The 16,702-nt window shown below is 37.4% G+C and overlaps 1 protein-coding gene across 1 annotated transcript in view; it reads left to right on the top strand.

Annotated features, from left to right (window-relative positions):
* The window catches only part of GPC6 (glypican 6), a 726,413-nt gene that overhangs the window by 379,178 nt on the left and 330,533 nt on the right, over nucleotides 1-16,702 (top strand). The window contains exon 3 of the mRNA XM_054271878.1: nucleotides 12,616-13,007. Within this exon, the coding sequence (XP_054127853.1) occupies nucleotides 12,616-13,007 (392 nt within the window). The remainder of the gene's footprint in view (nucleotides 1-12,615; nucleotides 13,008-16,702) is intronic.

The raw sequence follows: 16,702 nt of genomic DNA on the forward strand, positions 1-16,702 counted from the left end.
GCCTACGAGGATGCAATGTTAGTCACTTTCTCAATGCATGTCTCAAGAAAAAGCTAAGACTAAAGGAGTAAATGAGACAATAATAAAATAGAAAGATCCAGGGCCTATGACCCTCATATGCATAGATGGAATTGAAGGATTCAGATTCTGTGATGTAAAAAAAAAAAAAAAAATCTGTCTTTATTAATTTAGAAGTTCTTCCTCTCCTACATCTGTTGAAAAAATTATTTCTCTACTTTTATGTCTTTTTAAAGCTCACCTGACATTTTGGAAAAAGCTTTAGTGAACAGGCATCTTTTTTCCATGTCCTTGTTTGCTTGAACTTTCTAAATTTTATATTATGCTCTGAATTATATATGTGATTAAATTAATAACATTGATGACCTTGCATTAAAAAGAGAAATACTTACTTCTTGCATTAAAAAAAGAAATATTATTAAATTCTTCATTTTCCTGTGTCAAGTCCAGGCCTATGTATTGCTTCCAGAATATAGAAGTAATTCAAAGGATTAAAATGTGTATATTTTTCTAATCCTTTAGTTCCTCTTGGTGGGTCTGGATTTGTGCCTCTGGCTTTTCTATCCGTGCAGAGCAGACCATGTATTTATGTTCTCACATTTGGCTTTGAAGGATAACAAGAAACCCTTTGGACCCGATGCCAATGTATCAGCCAGCAGCAAAACAACATGAGACTGAATTTTTTATTTCCTGTCAAACTTCTTAACTTCACAAAGGAAAAAGAAATAGAGGGTAGCTCTGAGATTTTTCAGAGATAGAGGTATGTTAAAGCAGTAGAAATAGTTTCTCTGCAAAGTAGGAACCCATTTACTTCTTAGGTAATACCCACAGTGTAAGAAATTAAAAAACAAATAAATAAACAAACACCCCCAAAAATAAACAAAACAAAGTAAAATAATGCCAAAAAAATTTACATTTTTAATAAGTTATGTTGATGTTCAAAGTATAAGAAATCACTATGAAAATTACTTTCAGCTAGATTAGAACTACTCAGAGCCTGAGACAGGTATACAAATTTTAATGGCTCCTCAGAATAAATAAAAATATTTAGAGGAGACCAACTTTAAAAACAAAACCAGGTAGTAGAAACAAGAAGAAAAAAAATGCAGATTATTCATGGTATTATGAAATATTTCAGTATGTCTTGATTCCAGCGACAAAAGCTGCTGTTTCTGTGTAATCAACAAAAAATATTTTTCAGTACCCTCTACAATTACATTTTCAGCTACTTAATTGAGTTTTACTGTATTAGATGACTTACAGTATAAACTATACCTAATACATGATACTAATTAATGTTCTTAATGAATAAATATGTTTTAGGTAGGCAGTATGACACCTATTGCAGTTACTGCGACATTAAAACACAAAAAAATTCAATTAAAATGTATTATATATGCACATATTATGGACAACTCTGAGTGAACATATAGTCTTTGCAAGAGAGAGGTGTATGACTAAAAAAATAATGCTTCTTCAGTGAAAATGGAGAATATTTTCTAGATAATGGGTATACAATTTAAGGCTGAACCCTAATATAAGAGTCACCTATTGGAAACACATTTCTAATTACATGGTTTGTAAATGTGGAAGCACTTAAAATCTAAGGCCATCCAGGCTACATAAAATTATAATGTACTTATGAAGTTTATTATTATGGCAGAGAAGCAGGGTAATTAGTCTCACCTAACATGTAACATCCCTAACATTTACATTTTTCAGAAGTTATCAGTGTTTTATTGTGAGTTTGAAAGTCCTTCCACAATTATTAATGTCCTCATTAAAGAATGTTGAATGGTGTCTCAATTAAAAAACAGGAAGCGTGTTCTCTCTTATGTCCTTTTCAAAGGAATCCTTATTTCTGTTTGAAATATACTGTTTGACCCTTATCCTGTGCAATGGCTGAATGTTTCTCCCAAATGACTAAGCATATATACATCAGGGAAAGAAAGAAAGAAGTTATTGGCTAAAATGTTTTACAACAATGTCTTAAAATAAGCATTCATTTTGCTTCTGTATTTCACCAGACCACTAAAAACTTGAGTGTTTCAGATTACGCAGTAATGGAAGACGTAAAATCACATTATCAAGCAATATCACATATATTTGTACGTGCATTAAATGAAAATGCTAGCCCTAATCCAGTGGGGTTGATATAAAGGACAGGTACCTGCAGGATGTAAAGGGGAGCCCCCAGTTTAAAGCCCAAGCCAGACTTCTGATCTAAATCCTTCTTTCTCTCCCCATGGAGAACATAAAGGCAGAGCTGGAGCAAGGCTTCATGCCAAGGTTCCTTGGTTGGGTATCTGAAGAGAATCAATGTGTGGACTGAACACTCAATTTTTGGGACCCTTTTTCTGCCTGTGTGTTCAAGAGTGATGGTTTTGGCAATATTGATAGACTCTGAGAAACATCTGGAAAACTAAAGTTGAGCTCTCTTCTTATCACTTCGTCTGTTTCCCTCAGTTGCCATTTCTCTGTTTCTCTGTCTTCTCTCCAACTATTATTCTCCTCTCTAATTTTGCTTTCCTGTTTCACCTGTACTGCCTCATTTGTGCTTATCCTTGCTTATTTTTTCATTTCTGCAGTAGTGCAGTGCAGGAAAACAAGTACAATGCCTTTAGTCACTGCTGGTCACCCTAGCCCCTTCACTGCCTGCTGCCCAGTAGGACTGATCAGCTTTTCAACTTGTTCTTTAAATCTCATCTCAGAGGGCTGTAATTCTCAGCTGGCAAGATTTGTATGAGAAAAGTGGTTAGTGGGGATTTATTCCCAAATGTTCACACCACAGCGTTACTGTTGTGGCCCAACAAGCTGGAGTAACACCCAAAAATTACACAAGGAACTAGTGTCCAGCAACTGTTCCAGGAACTGAATGAGAAGCCCTTGCCACCAGAAGTGACACAGAGTGTCCACTTCACTTCCAGCTCAGGAGGAAGCATTGGGCAATAATGTGGAAAACATGGCCTATGCCTTCACTTCCCCATCAAGCTCTCAGGTAAAATCCATATAATGTGAGGACTGAGAGAGAGGAATGAGGACTGTATGGCAAAGAAGGCAGACAATAAGGCCTCAAGACTGCAGAGAAGATGGAAGAAGCAGTAAACAGCAGAGGGCCTGGAATTCCAGTGACTTCTGCACAAAAAACACCTACCATCAGGAAAATAAAGACCCTACACAAAAATCCAGAAATATTTTCTAAAGCTCCTACTTCCCACTGAGCCACCCTATCTCTCACAAAACCACAAGAAGCAGTAAAGTTTGTTTAAGCAGTAATTTGTTTGCTTAGAGACTCAACAACTTGCAGATTCATTGAAATATTCTTGTCAATATGTTCAGCAACTTACCAGCACACCAGCAGCAGAAGCATGAAACTTTGGTGTCACTACATGGACATAGCCATTTAGGGGGATACATCACATGCAGCACAGCAGCTAATAAATGGAAACAATTCCTCAAATAAACTTGGCCTAGGAGTTTTAAGGCCACTCTTGTGTAGTTCAATGAAATAAAAATTAAGTTATATTGTCTGAAATCGAACATAACCCCAAATATATACCAATCTTGTAAAGCTGATTTTTCAGTTCATTGTGCTGTATCTTAGATATCAGTTTTCTTCTGACTGGAAAGCTTTCCCACTAGACAGCCTTGCAAGAGAAAAAAAACCATTCTGTTGAGAAGGCAGGTCAGATAAAAATCAATCATGCAGCATCTTGATCCAGTGAACTGATGTCTGTAGATGAAGATTTGTGTTGGCTTTAAAGCTATTCAAATACTGACTTCATTTTTTAATCCCTGATCTTTGAAACATCCAGGTAGGAAAGTTTATTGACTTCACAAACCTCCTTAGGGGACCCAAGGTCTTTCTACCAGCTCATGAATGCAGATCCAGAATCTGAAAGACTGTTTTCTTCCAAAAGTAATATGTCTTTTTTTTTAACATGTGTAGCTTATTTGAGGCCAACTCTGTTATCCTTAACCTTATCCACAATCTAGGATTTTATGCATTGCCTTGTTTTAAGTCACTGATTGCCCAAATCCGATCTCTAGGACCATTGCTGGTCCTTAACTTGACTTTCATACCGTTGCCTTGGAAAAAAAAGTAAGATCATCCCTCTCATAAACTGAGAACATTTAAGTTAGCTTAATTTGCTGTCATAAAACTAAGTTTGTTGCTTCACTGAAGTTTGATCATGTAGCACAATTTACAAGCAAGAAATTCAATCACATTGGCTTTATGTCAGTAACAAATAGTAACGTGTTCAGTGTCCAAATAGTCAAGAAATAACTGGGAAACCAGCTGGGATTTAATACTGCTTGACCTAAATGGTACCTAGGGTTCCTTTGAGTGTAGGTGCCGAAAAATTGGATAAACTGAAAAATTGGTAAATTTTCTTGGAGGTAGTTTTATATTTTTTGTTAGTACTGCTAATCCATAACAGAACTTATTAGCTGCATTCAGAGGTGTCTGGGAAAACCATCAACATGACTTCATTACCTCTTAAGCTTCAGACTTTTATACAAAATTGATTTTTATGTACATAATAATTACCATAGGAAGTCAAACTCCAATCTGCTTTATAGTAGGCTTCTGCTGGTTAGCTCAAATAGAATTCTTTGCAACTATTTCAGTAGTATCTGTCTCAGGTCAAACACCTAAAGACTTTGGTGGTTTTTATAGAATACACTAATTTTTTTCTAAATTCTAAAATGAGCCTCTTTAAAAAGGGGAAAAGGTGAAATGAGATTGAAAGGCAAACAGCAACGGATTTACTGCAGTTACATTATATAAATACAACTGTGCAAATATGCTTTAGCTCTCTGCACTTGCAACTGTGACATGAAAGTAGCTGCAGTTCTAATTTTAAACACATTGTGATGCAGCCAGTTTGACCTGTTTAAACCCCACCTTTCTACACTGGGATTCACACCTGCACTTCCTACTGGGTGCTTCACTGAATGCATCTAATCCACTAGATGCTTCAGAAAACACCTCTTTCTTGAAGCTGAGGTATTTGAAAACAATGAAGACATTGTTTTCAAATACCTCAATGAAGGTTCTGCACAGTAGTGTGTTTTATTTAAAGTGGGAGGAAGAAAACAAAGACACTATGCTAAATGAGGTGAGCAAGCCCTCTTCAATCCCATCCACACCTCAACCCAGGCTGAGATTTCTGCCTCCAAAGCCCAGTGTCACTGCTGTCAAATTGTGGCTGATCATCCCAGTATAAATAAAATTCTGTGAAGGGTTCAGTGTTTTCCTCTGGCCAGCCAGAGGCTTCTTCTTCATATGTGCCTCCTTCCTGCAGTCAGTTCAAGTTGTCTACTCTGAGAACAGATGTGAAGGCACACAGTGACTTCAGGGCCACATTCCTCCCCAGCACAACTCCTGTGACCTCTGAGCAGCACAGGAGTGAGTCTGGAGATAGCAAATACTGCCTCTGGTTCCAGACCTGCTTGTCAAAAAATTGCCTCCTTTTTTAAAAAAAAAAAAAATAGCTTTTTGACAGAATATATAAATTTTCCTGAATTAAATTTTATCTAGATTGTAACAAGGCAATTTGTTGTTAATTTTCCCCTATGTCTTCTGGTCCACCTTACACTTCTTTGTATTAAGAGTCAACAAACTTTTAATATGTTTAGAAGATGGTAGTAGATTATAGGCAAGGAAGTTTCATGCAAAATTTTAGATGGTAAATCTCTTTAACTGTTGAACTAGGTGTTTAATAGCCTCTAGTGATACATAGAGAAAAATGGTACAGTCTCTATATTTTGAAACAATTGTTGCACTGAGTCCCATAGTTTATATATTGTTAATATTTTCATGAAAGCTTTAAATGTTTTTCAGAAGAAACTGTGGTGACTCATGAATCTTTCATGAGCTGTTATGCATTTTTATGAACATATGATGTAAAATTCATCATTCTGAAATTCACAGATATCCATGAAGTGCTACACGTCTCTCTTTGGTCATGGATATTCATGACAATACCACTTCTGTAAGCATTTAAATGCCCTTTCATAAATATTCTAGAATGTAATCTTCTGATGCCATGTAACATTTTGCTTACGTTTTATGAGTACTTCACTTGGGCATTTTCCACTTGATAATGAAAGCAGAACCTTCAGGGACAGTTATTGGTGTATCTATAAATTATGTGTGAAACTATCTCATTTCTTTGTTTTTATTCCTCGCATTTTCTTTTTTTTGTAATTGCTCCAAGTTCAATGAGTTCTTTGAAGGCATCTTGGGAATTTCAGGTTTCATATTTATAGCCAAGGATATATTATCAGTAAAAAGTACCACATGCAACAGAATCAGGATTCTAGAGTGCTGTAAAGACTTCAAAAAGTATATGTAATATCTAATATTCCTTGTGTGAAACTTATGTGTTTCAGCTAATTGCAGGAGTGTCTGTATAGAATCAATGGCGGGATGAAATCTCCCTTTCCTGCGTACTCAAATGACCTTTTGCAGTGAAAGAACAGTAGATTTAGCATTTGAAGGTTGCACCTGCATCCCCTAAAGTTGTTGATAATCTTCTTATTGATTTTGGTGTTGCACAATAAAGTCTTATAAGCCTTTATCAATGCATGTAATCAGCTTTGAGTAGATGACAGATCCTTTATCTCTGTATTAATGTACATTTGTACTACAGATCCTTTGTGCTTTGGCATTAAATAATGCCTTAAATTCTTTGTCAAATTAGGTTCCTATTCTGATAATGGCATTTGATGAATAAAAAGCAGCATAGCTTTTTTTCCTTATTCCTGCACTGGATCCACCCTGTCCAACCCAGCCCATCATAGATGTGTTTGTGTTTCTTTCCCATCCTCACGTCTCTTATTTTAGCTTAGGACAGTCCTGTTGGCATTGTCTCTGTGCTCCACAGTGGGGAGTGGTTAAGGATGAAGCCTCAGTGGTTTCCCTTCCCCATGTCTCATTTTTTTCCCACAATATCCTGACCCATAAGGGAGAAGAAGTCAAAAACTCTTGATGGGAGTCAGGGACAAGACCACAGTGAATTCTGCTGTTAACAGGACTTGCAGCAATCTGAGAAATGGAGGGAATAAAGAGGGAAGAGACTCTCATCTTCATTCACAACCTTTGAGACTGCACTTCTAAAAAATTTAGGCATCCAAAATATCATGATATTTACAGGTCTGGGACAGTCTAGAAAGCCATTCATTGACAGCTAGATAATTTCATGCATACCCAAAGCATAACTCAAGTATATAAATGACCTATTCTGAAATTTGCAATTATAGGGTACATTTAATCATTGGATTTGTATTTCTTGGCTTTAAATGCAATGTATATATATTCAAAATGAGTTTAAAAAGGAGAGCAGTTTTCAAAAAATCTCATCACATTGCAGATTTTGTTTTTTTCTAATGGAAGATGAAATTTTTTTCCGAATTGTGACTGTTGAGTGTTTTTAAAGGTCAAAGCTATAAGGGAATTTTAAAATTAGTTATTCAGGCTGACTAAAAAGCAATACCAGTGCACTGTTAGCCTTATGCAAGCAATTTGTTTGCTCTTGAATATAAAACAAATGTAATGTCAAAACTGAGGAAGAAAAATCATCTGCTGTAAATATTCTCCTATAGCAATTTTTTTCTCAATCAGGAAGTTAAATTGAGTTCTTGTTGCTGTGTAAGGTTAGTTATTGTTTAAAGAAAGTCTCCAGAAACCTAAAGCAGTTGGAAAATGAAAAGGCATAAAACCCACAGAGGTTAATTTCACTTGAATTTCCTTGAGATAAATCGCAACTTTCACTAATTGATGCCATTGTGGAATATCTTTTAAAAAAAGACAAAAGAAAATAATAAAGCCTTTGCAACAAAAAAGATGAAGATTTCACCAAAACATTTTTGTTTCATTAATGACTTCCTGAAGAAAAAAAGACAGACAGAAACAGGATGCAGGAAAAGGCTGACATTGATATTTATAATATGTATGTGTGAATGCAAGTATCTGTAGGTAAAGAACCCCCAAAGACTCTTTCTCTCAAAAAGCATAGTCTGTTTACATGAATTCTAATATTCCCTTGCCATCAGCCTTATTAGGACTGGAAGTTCAAACATTTGCAATAAAGTTAGGTACACCAAGCCTGCATAGGGTGTAAATGCATGCACATCTTCACAGTAAATGGTGGATCGTGGTAGCATGGTAAAGCCTGGTAGAATTTACATTTCTAAGTCCTTAGAGCTGGTGGAAAAGCAAGGCCCCCACAAGAAGGAGAACAAGGTTATGATGGGGAGCTACCAGTAGGGTTTGGGTGTTGTTAGTCAATGATGGATGAAATCAGGATGTCACCCTGAGCAGTGTTTTATGTAAAGATTGATATAAAATCAGGCATATATCATTGTCCAGAGCTCTGTGCAGCTGGGCTGGTTTTTTTCTCAATTAACAGTGTATCAGGTGCACCATAGTATCTCTTCAGGTCTCAAGTTCTGCTAAAAAGGAAAGCTGTGCAGAATATATGTTAATTAAATGAAATTATCTTTTTGTTTTTTTTGGTCTTAGAGCTCATGGATATATTTTTGGTTTTAGGAATTAGAAAACAAACTGTTTCTAGCTTTGCACCTTGTCCCACAGTCAGACATTGCTTTTGCTTATTACAGAGGAAAAGAAAATGCAAGGGAACTTATCAGGCTGGGAATGATCATAGAATATCCATGCAAACATAATACAAACTTGTGTCTGTAAAAATTGCCTCTAGGTATTTATGCATAGATTTTGTTCAAAGCAATTATTACATCATTCATGCTGCAATATTATCCCTAATCTTGATCCACTGACTTGCAGGGACAACTAGTTATCACTTTGGAAATAGACCAGCTCCCATTTTGAATTGCATTATGACACTAGTTTACCTATGTCAAAATAGCATGAAAATGTCAGCTTGCAGTTGGCAAAGTACTGTGAGGAATAACAAGACGTTATTTTTAATCTGTGAGCTGTTCCTACCTTTCAGTAATGGGCTCGCAATTCTGCCCATTGAATTTGTGACTGAGTTGCCTTATCGTGGCCAAAATATTTTAAAACAATTCAGACTTCGTTTGCAGACCGTTACTATCTATCTTGCATCCTAAGTTTACAAATAATGTTTAAAAATGAAAACTAGCTGAAGTGTGATCCATGGACTAGAAACCCACCATTTGAGTGTATAGAGAGAATGTAATAGCTTGCAATAGCAATCTTCTCTCCATCTTTTCAGTATCTCAGTGTGCCTTAGACCTTATTCGTTTCAACTACCTCATAGAAGTGATCAGGCTTCCCGAGACCCTCTGGTTAATAAATTAAATCGGTATGAAAACATGCTGGCAACAAAAGACATACATAGGACATATACTGTCATATGAATGAATCATCACTTCAAATTAGGAAAAATTATTTCCGGCATTAACACTGCTCATGACAACCTATTTTGGCAGCAAAAAAAAAAAAAAAAATCACAAGATATATATTTTAAAACACTGCGCAGCTCTGTCTCATATAGATTCTCCTCTCCCACCCTAGTACTTGAGTGGCTTCCAGAAGCACATTAAGCAACATGACTAATGTCTGTCTCATCTTCATTCTTTTACTTGAAGCTGAAAAATTACATTATTTTTCAAAAACTGCCGGCAAGTTGATGAAATATCATCTTTGCAATGAACGTAAAATTTTTACCTTACTGTGAAGACCATGGCAAAATTCGACCTTTACAGAAGCACACACTGTTTCTACTGATGTGAGTGAACAAGTGCTCAGTTATGCCAGGACACAGTTTCTATACATAAGCACTGCAAAGCAGACTACCTTCTTGATATATGGGAGATTTGCAGACTAAAACAGCAAGCAATCCTTCACATCAGCATTCATTTTGCTGGATGGGAGTTGATTGAGAAATTAGCACAACATGGGAGATCTCTTTCTGTCTGGAACTAAAAAGGTATCCAATTTTGCAGTTGCTGTTGATTTATTATTCTGGTCCTGCATGGGGTTACTGATGCAGATAGCTCTCTTAACTGTCTTTTGTGTCAAAGTGTACAAAAGACTAACACTCCAAATTTATAATGGCATAATTTACCTTTAGCAGTAGCTCTCAAAACTGGAGACCTGTAAGACTAAAAATTAAATAACTGTGCTGCTTAAAGGACATTAGCTTTCCTACACAATAAATATGTATGGCTTCACATTTGGGACTAGCATGAAATTTAAGCTCGTAGAGTTATTGGAAATGTTTATACCACAGTATAAATAAAGATTGTGACCAGCATGGACCACATTGTGCTGGATGCTGTACAAGCAGAGAATAAATATCTACCCCTCCCTGGAAAGTTTGGTTGGCTTCCAACAAGCTGACTGTGAGACTGCCAAATAATACACCCATACAAAGAAAGAATAAGCTAATAATCTCAGACAAGATGAGCTGTCAGCAAACCCAGTTAAGCTTTGCTGTGACTGACTTATGCAGTGACATTATCCTTTAAAATAAAGAGTGGGATTCCCAGTATAGCTATGGATTGTGAGGAGCCAGCATGTGAGTTGTTTATAGCAGCCTCCCAGCATATATAGGCTGTTGTCATTCAATTGCACTGGTGGGAAAGCCTGTCTCCAGCCTTAAAACAAACTTTAATTTGAGCCCCAGGTTCTCTGCCATGTTTTTGCTTTCTGGGTTGTGTGACTGGAGAATTAGATTTATTCAGCAGTGCAGTCAGTGTGCATTATTTCTAGAAGAAATGCTGAATGTACAAAATAGTAATCATGGTGATTTAGATGTCAAAGACACCACTAGGTCAGGGCTAACAGTGAAAAACAGCTTTGTTTCACTTTTCTCTTAAACAGAAGCCTATATGTTGTAGACATCAAATTATTACATTTGGCAACAAAATTTTTATTGTGGGGGTTTTTTTTCTCCTTTTTTTTTTTCCTTTTCCCTACATAAACTATTTGGCAAAAGCATATCCTTTTCTGAATGTAATTTATTTCTTATGAGGAGCTTCAGTTTTAATGAAAATTTAGACATTGATATATTTATTAGACTATATTTCCCTTTAATAAATGCTTTGATGTAGCAAGTATGTTCTCAGTGTTCTGTGTATACATTTCCATAATAACCCCTTTCCAGTTATCTGGGAGATCAAAGGCTGCAGCTCTGCACAACTTCTGCCAGAAAGAAGAGATTCTTTTCTTACTGAGTCTTTGTAGACTGGTCCACAGTGTTTAGTGGATTCTGTTTTCATCTGATCACAGTTGCAAACCCTCAAATTTAGTGTAGATTTTTTCTTACTTAGTTTTAATTTCTGTCCTGTCTTTAGCATTGCAGTGGTTCTACATTTTTATAAGTCACTGTAGCCATAGCAGGGCCCTGTGTTGAAGGAGTATTCACATGATAGCATTAGCCAAGAGTGTGAGAAGTCAGCACATCCCTGCAGTTAGCACACACAGATGTGTCTGTGGGCAGTGTCCACAAATTAAGAATCTGGTATCCCAGACCTGGTGTGTGTTGAATCCTGCTTCACTGCAAATCACTTAATTGCAGCCATTACATGTTTTGCCAAAAGTACTGCCATCTCTGCCTTGCTGTCTGCAATGCCTCATTTACAAACCACAGGACTCTTTTCCAAAGTGGTTTAAGAAGGTTGAGAGCAAGCCCTGTAAAAAGATGGGATCTTCTGAAAGCCAGGAGATACTATTTCTCCTTTGGTCAGCTGGGTTTAAAGAACTGTTGTACATGCTCAGTGAATTTTTTTTGGGAAATCCTAAGTACCATATTGCAATTTAAAAATCTGAATAGAGGAGATTATTAAATATTTGTACTTTATCCCATGGGCCCAATTTCCAGTAAGAATAATTTCCACAAGCCAAAATTTAGAAATTGTTTATGGTTTAGGCCTCAGTAGATAAAACCACGGAAGAAATTGTCTGAAAACCTTTCAAGAAAACCTTAATTCCTGCATCTCCAAAATGAACAACACAGACTGGAATTAGTAGGATGGTTGTAACGTGACTGGTGAAGGGTTCTAGCACTGCTGTTCAGTAGAGCAAAAAATTATTGAAGATACTAACATATTGTTGCCATTACCTAGACATGTGACACTTTTAAGAAGGATTGTTCTCATTTCCACTCAAGTCTCTTTCAAGTTCTCTTCAAGAATATGTGCAAATGAGTATTCAAATTTATTTCCATGGTTTGCTTCTACATTGTAAAGGCTTGATCAAAGTGGAATCTAAATTCTAAAATAATTACATTTTCAGTTAAATCATCATATTAGTGACTTTGCTTTTAGCTTAGAAGTTTTAGTGTAAGGGCTGTGGAGGAACAGGGATTACTATGTTAAAATAGTACAAGAAGAAGTGGAAAAACCCGCACTGTTCTTTTAAATGGGTTTTTCTGCTCAGTGTTATAGGTTTGGCATCTTTCGACCTTCGATAGGGAATTCAGTTTATACTCTATTTTTCTTTACTTCCAAATTATGAATTTCACTAGTAAAGTGCTGGGACATCAACCTATTAACACAAACTATGATGAGTTAGGAGTGCAATAAGAAGACCCTTCGTACCTTGCCGTTATGGCCACTAACACCTGCTTGTTTTGCCTGCAGAGTTTTTCCGAGAACTCCTGGAGAACGCGGAGCGATCCTTGAACGACATGTTTGTCCGGACGTATGGCATGCTGTACATGCAGAACTCTGAGGTGTTCCAGGACCTCTTCGCCGAGCTGAAGCGCTATTACACGGGAGGCAACGTCAACCTGGAGGAGATGCTCAACGACTTCTGGGCTCGGCTGCTGGAGCGGATGTTCCAGCTCATTAACCCCCAGTACCATTTCAGTGAGGACTACCTGGAGTGTGTGAGCAAGTACACAGACCAGCTGAAGCCCTTTGGGGACGTGCCCAGGAAGCTGAAGGTTCAAGTGACTCGAGCGTTCATTGCTGCCCGCACCTTTGTTCAGGGACTGACAGTAGGAAGAGAGGTTGCAAACAGAGTATCCAAGGTAATCTGAAAGCAATTTCTTCTCAACTTGCCAGAGAATCCAGAGAATTGAAACCTGTCCTTGTGCTTTTCTTTTTTTTTTTTTTTTTTTATCAGTAAAGGAGGTGTGTTTTGTTGGTTTTTATGCCTACCAATACACCCACCTTAAGTTCATAAATAGGGGCAACGGTTGCTTTCAGTTCCTTCTGGGGATATTAAGGCACTACTGACTGGAAAGCATTTCTCTATGCTTAGGACACTGAAATACCAATATACATCAATGTTATAACATGGTAATGATTTTCATTTGTAATTCAAAGCTGGCTACATATATAAAAGATGGGGATTAGATCAGAATTTAAGTGTTTCAAGCAAATTTATTCTGCTGTTCATTAGGAAAGTACAGCCCTCACAGCATTCATTCATCATGCAGCTGGGTGATGGATTTTTTAAGAAATGTCTAGTCATGTTTCTGATGAGAAAATAGACAAACAGTGACACCTCTGAAGCTTGAGCTTTCCCAAAGGATGGTTTGACTCACATTTATTTTAGGTTTAATTATTTATCTATGCAAATATTTATGACAATTATAATCCTCGAGGGCTTCGCATAATTAAAGAAAAAACATGCAAAAATAACCCATCTGGGCACCAAAAATGTGCCTCAATGACTTTCTCTCATACAGTATTTCAAAATCAGGTATAATTTTCCTGAATTGGTGTTCCAGCTAGATAGTTGCTCTGTGATCTCACTGTTTCACAGTCCTCATCGTGTATTTGGACCTTGAATTCTGAAATACTCTCATGAGATCCACTGTGAAATGTTCAAATACTCACTTCTGAACAATAAGTGCATGAGTGATTTGGATGCTTGGCCCTTACTTTCCCACATTTACAAGCCTAAGCCACTCCTCCACCTCAAGAGGACTGTCTCATTTGATTCATTTAATCCACAGTCAGAAGGTGAGGTAGAACCTATACATTGTACAGCAGACTACAACTCAGGCACTCAATAAGATGGGGCTTTTAAACTTTTCTTAACCTGTGTTATGTGATATTTTACAATTGAAAGTTGAGAAGCCATGGAGCTAAAAATGTAGTCAGGAAGGGAGAGCCTGATTTTATGTCTAGGAGACTGCATGGGAGAAAAAGGTAATTTTGCACTTAAAATTCGGTAGATGAGATATGTGATCCTTGCTAGTCAGCTAGAACCAAAGTCTCTTCCTCCAATTGCCTTCCTGAGCTTCAGGGTTGCCTTTCTGTGATTTCTGGTATTGTCAGTTCTTGCAGTCTTTCTGAATGGTGGCAGGGTGCCACAGTGAAACCCCAGGCTGTCTAGTCTAGCTGGGGCAGCTTTTTAGCCTCCAAATGTGCAGAATGCATAAATCTGCAGCCCCAGATTTCCTCTGAAGAGAGATGATGTCCTCGTGCGTCAGGTTCTAAGTGAAAGTACGGAGATCTGATGTCACTGTTGTCTGCAGGCATTAGGTCTTGCTGGATCAGACTGTGGAGAGTAAGCTTTGTAATTCATGTAATAGATGCATAATTTGTGAATCCCTCACAGATTAAGGTCTGATTTGTCTGCTGAGATGTCACTTTCCCTGTGTACGTACATGACTGTACAGACTGTGCAGGTGTCTCCTCTGTCACATATCCAGGAAATGTTTTCCTCTCAGCCTCTGGGCTTTGGGTATATAAGCCCTCTCAAGAAAAGGGTTTATAACAAGATCACTAAATGATCCTATGATCCTATAATGAGAGCTGCTAGCTCTGCAATGATACAGTGGGTCTTTTCCTAGTGTCAGTTGAAGATGATAACAGTAGCTCAATAGTGCTTCTGTTGGTTTTTTTTTCTTTTAACATGAAGGAAACATTTGAAATCATCGTTAAAAGGGTTCAGTGGTGATGCAAGACACAATAATGTCTTTATAGTGATACTCCATTAGACTACATCTAGAACACTGTGTTCAGTTTTTGTACAAAAAAGACGCTGATAAACTGAAGCAACTCCAGTAGAGGCTGCCCTCAGGATCTGGACTGGATTACTTGTCCTCGAGCCTGTGGGACTGGGGCTTCTTCATTCTGGAGAAGAGGCCACTTCAAGGACAAGTAGCAGTTGCTCCTGGTGCCTCTAGGGAGGTCATTAAAGAAATTCAGCAAAGCTCTTTACAGTGGGGCATCGTGTGATATGATGGGCATGAGTTGATGCATTTTCTCTTCTCCTATCACAGCAGGATCTAATAAAAATCCCATCCCCATCTTTCTTATAAATGCCCTTTAAGTGCTAGAAGGTTGCTAATCAGATCTGCCTGGAGCTTCTCTTCTGCAGGCTGAGCAAACCCAAATCCCTCATGTCTTCACAGGAGAGGTGCTCCAGCCCTCTGACCATTTTTGTGGCCCTCCTCTGGACCCAGTACCACAAGTCCATGTCTTTCCTGTGATGCTGAGGATTCCAGAGCTGGATTTATTAATCCACGTGGGGGTCTTCTGATGGCAGAGTACAGGTCACTTTTCTTTAGGATCATTATCCTATGATCCTATTAAAAAATTAATAAAATCAATATTTTGCTGAAGTGCAGAATATACTTGATTGCAGAACTATCTTTGGTATTAAAATCTTAGTGGATTTATTCATACCCACAGCATATGCAAAACAATTTCTGGCCTTAGGGATTTTGTGTTACATGCAGCCTGGTGAGGCAGATATGAAGAGCCCCAAGTGGCACCAAATATTCAAGATTAATAATTGTCCTGTGGAAAGGATGTGATTACTCTGAGAATGAATAGTTCATTGCCATATCATAACTGTGGACTTTTATACTGGTTTATCTACTGTAGAAAATGACAAATCCTTTTCTTTAAACATAATTTTAAAAGACTACAACCGTTTCTTAGACTTAGCACATAACTGCAGCCAAAAATGAGACAGGTAAACATCTTCTGTTGCTATTTTGAAAGTCATCCAAATTCAGCACAGATTTCTTTCTCATTGTACTCTAATATTGAGAGATTCTGTGATAAGGATGCCACACCTGGATAAGTCAGGAGAAATTAATAAAGACAGAAAATGAAAGGAAGAACTGTTGCAGTTCTATAAAATCCTTTGTCCATTTTCTGCACTGGTTGGGAACAGAGGGGAATCTTCTACCTGCAACATCACAAGCTTAAAAGATTTTTTGCTTTCTATTTGTGGACCCATTATTTCACTGAACTGCCAGTGACATAGAGAAATGTTGAGCCTACACCTTAAACACCACGAGAAAGAGAGTGACTAATGAGAAAGTTGTAACATCTCCTTTGGGCCTTTATTGTCTCATCATATTCTGGACCATTTCTGTAGAGAGTTGGTGGGTCACACACGAAGGATTTGTTCCCTCTCTAATGTCAGGGACACATCCTTTCTAATTTTTCCTCAGAGAGGTTGTAATGTCTGAAAACAATGCAGTTGGTGTATTCCTTGCAAAGGAGCTACACTTCCTTTATTTTAATGGGGTGGGCACTCAAGCACACTCCAAGGAGGCAACACATATCACAAACATTTTCCGCTTACAATAGGATTTTGCAGTTTAGCAATTTGCTTGTCAGTGAGATTATAATTTAGTAAGTCACACTTAGATAAATGGGGAAGGAGGGTGGTTAGGATGTCTTATTTTTGTAATTTTTTCTAATACTATATTTCAGTTGCAAGCAGACACAGTTGCTTCCATGTGCCTGAAGT

This window comes from Melozone crissalis, unplaced genomic scaffold (assembly GCF_028551555.1).
Source record: "Melozone crissalis strain CALT ecotype California unplaced genomic scaffold, PUWL_Pcris_2 ptg000013l_1, whole genome shotgun sequence".
Lineage (NCBI taxonomy): Eukaryota > Metazoa > Chordata > Aves > Passeriformes > Passerellidae > Melozone > Melozone crissalis.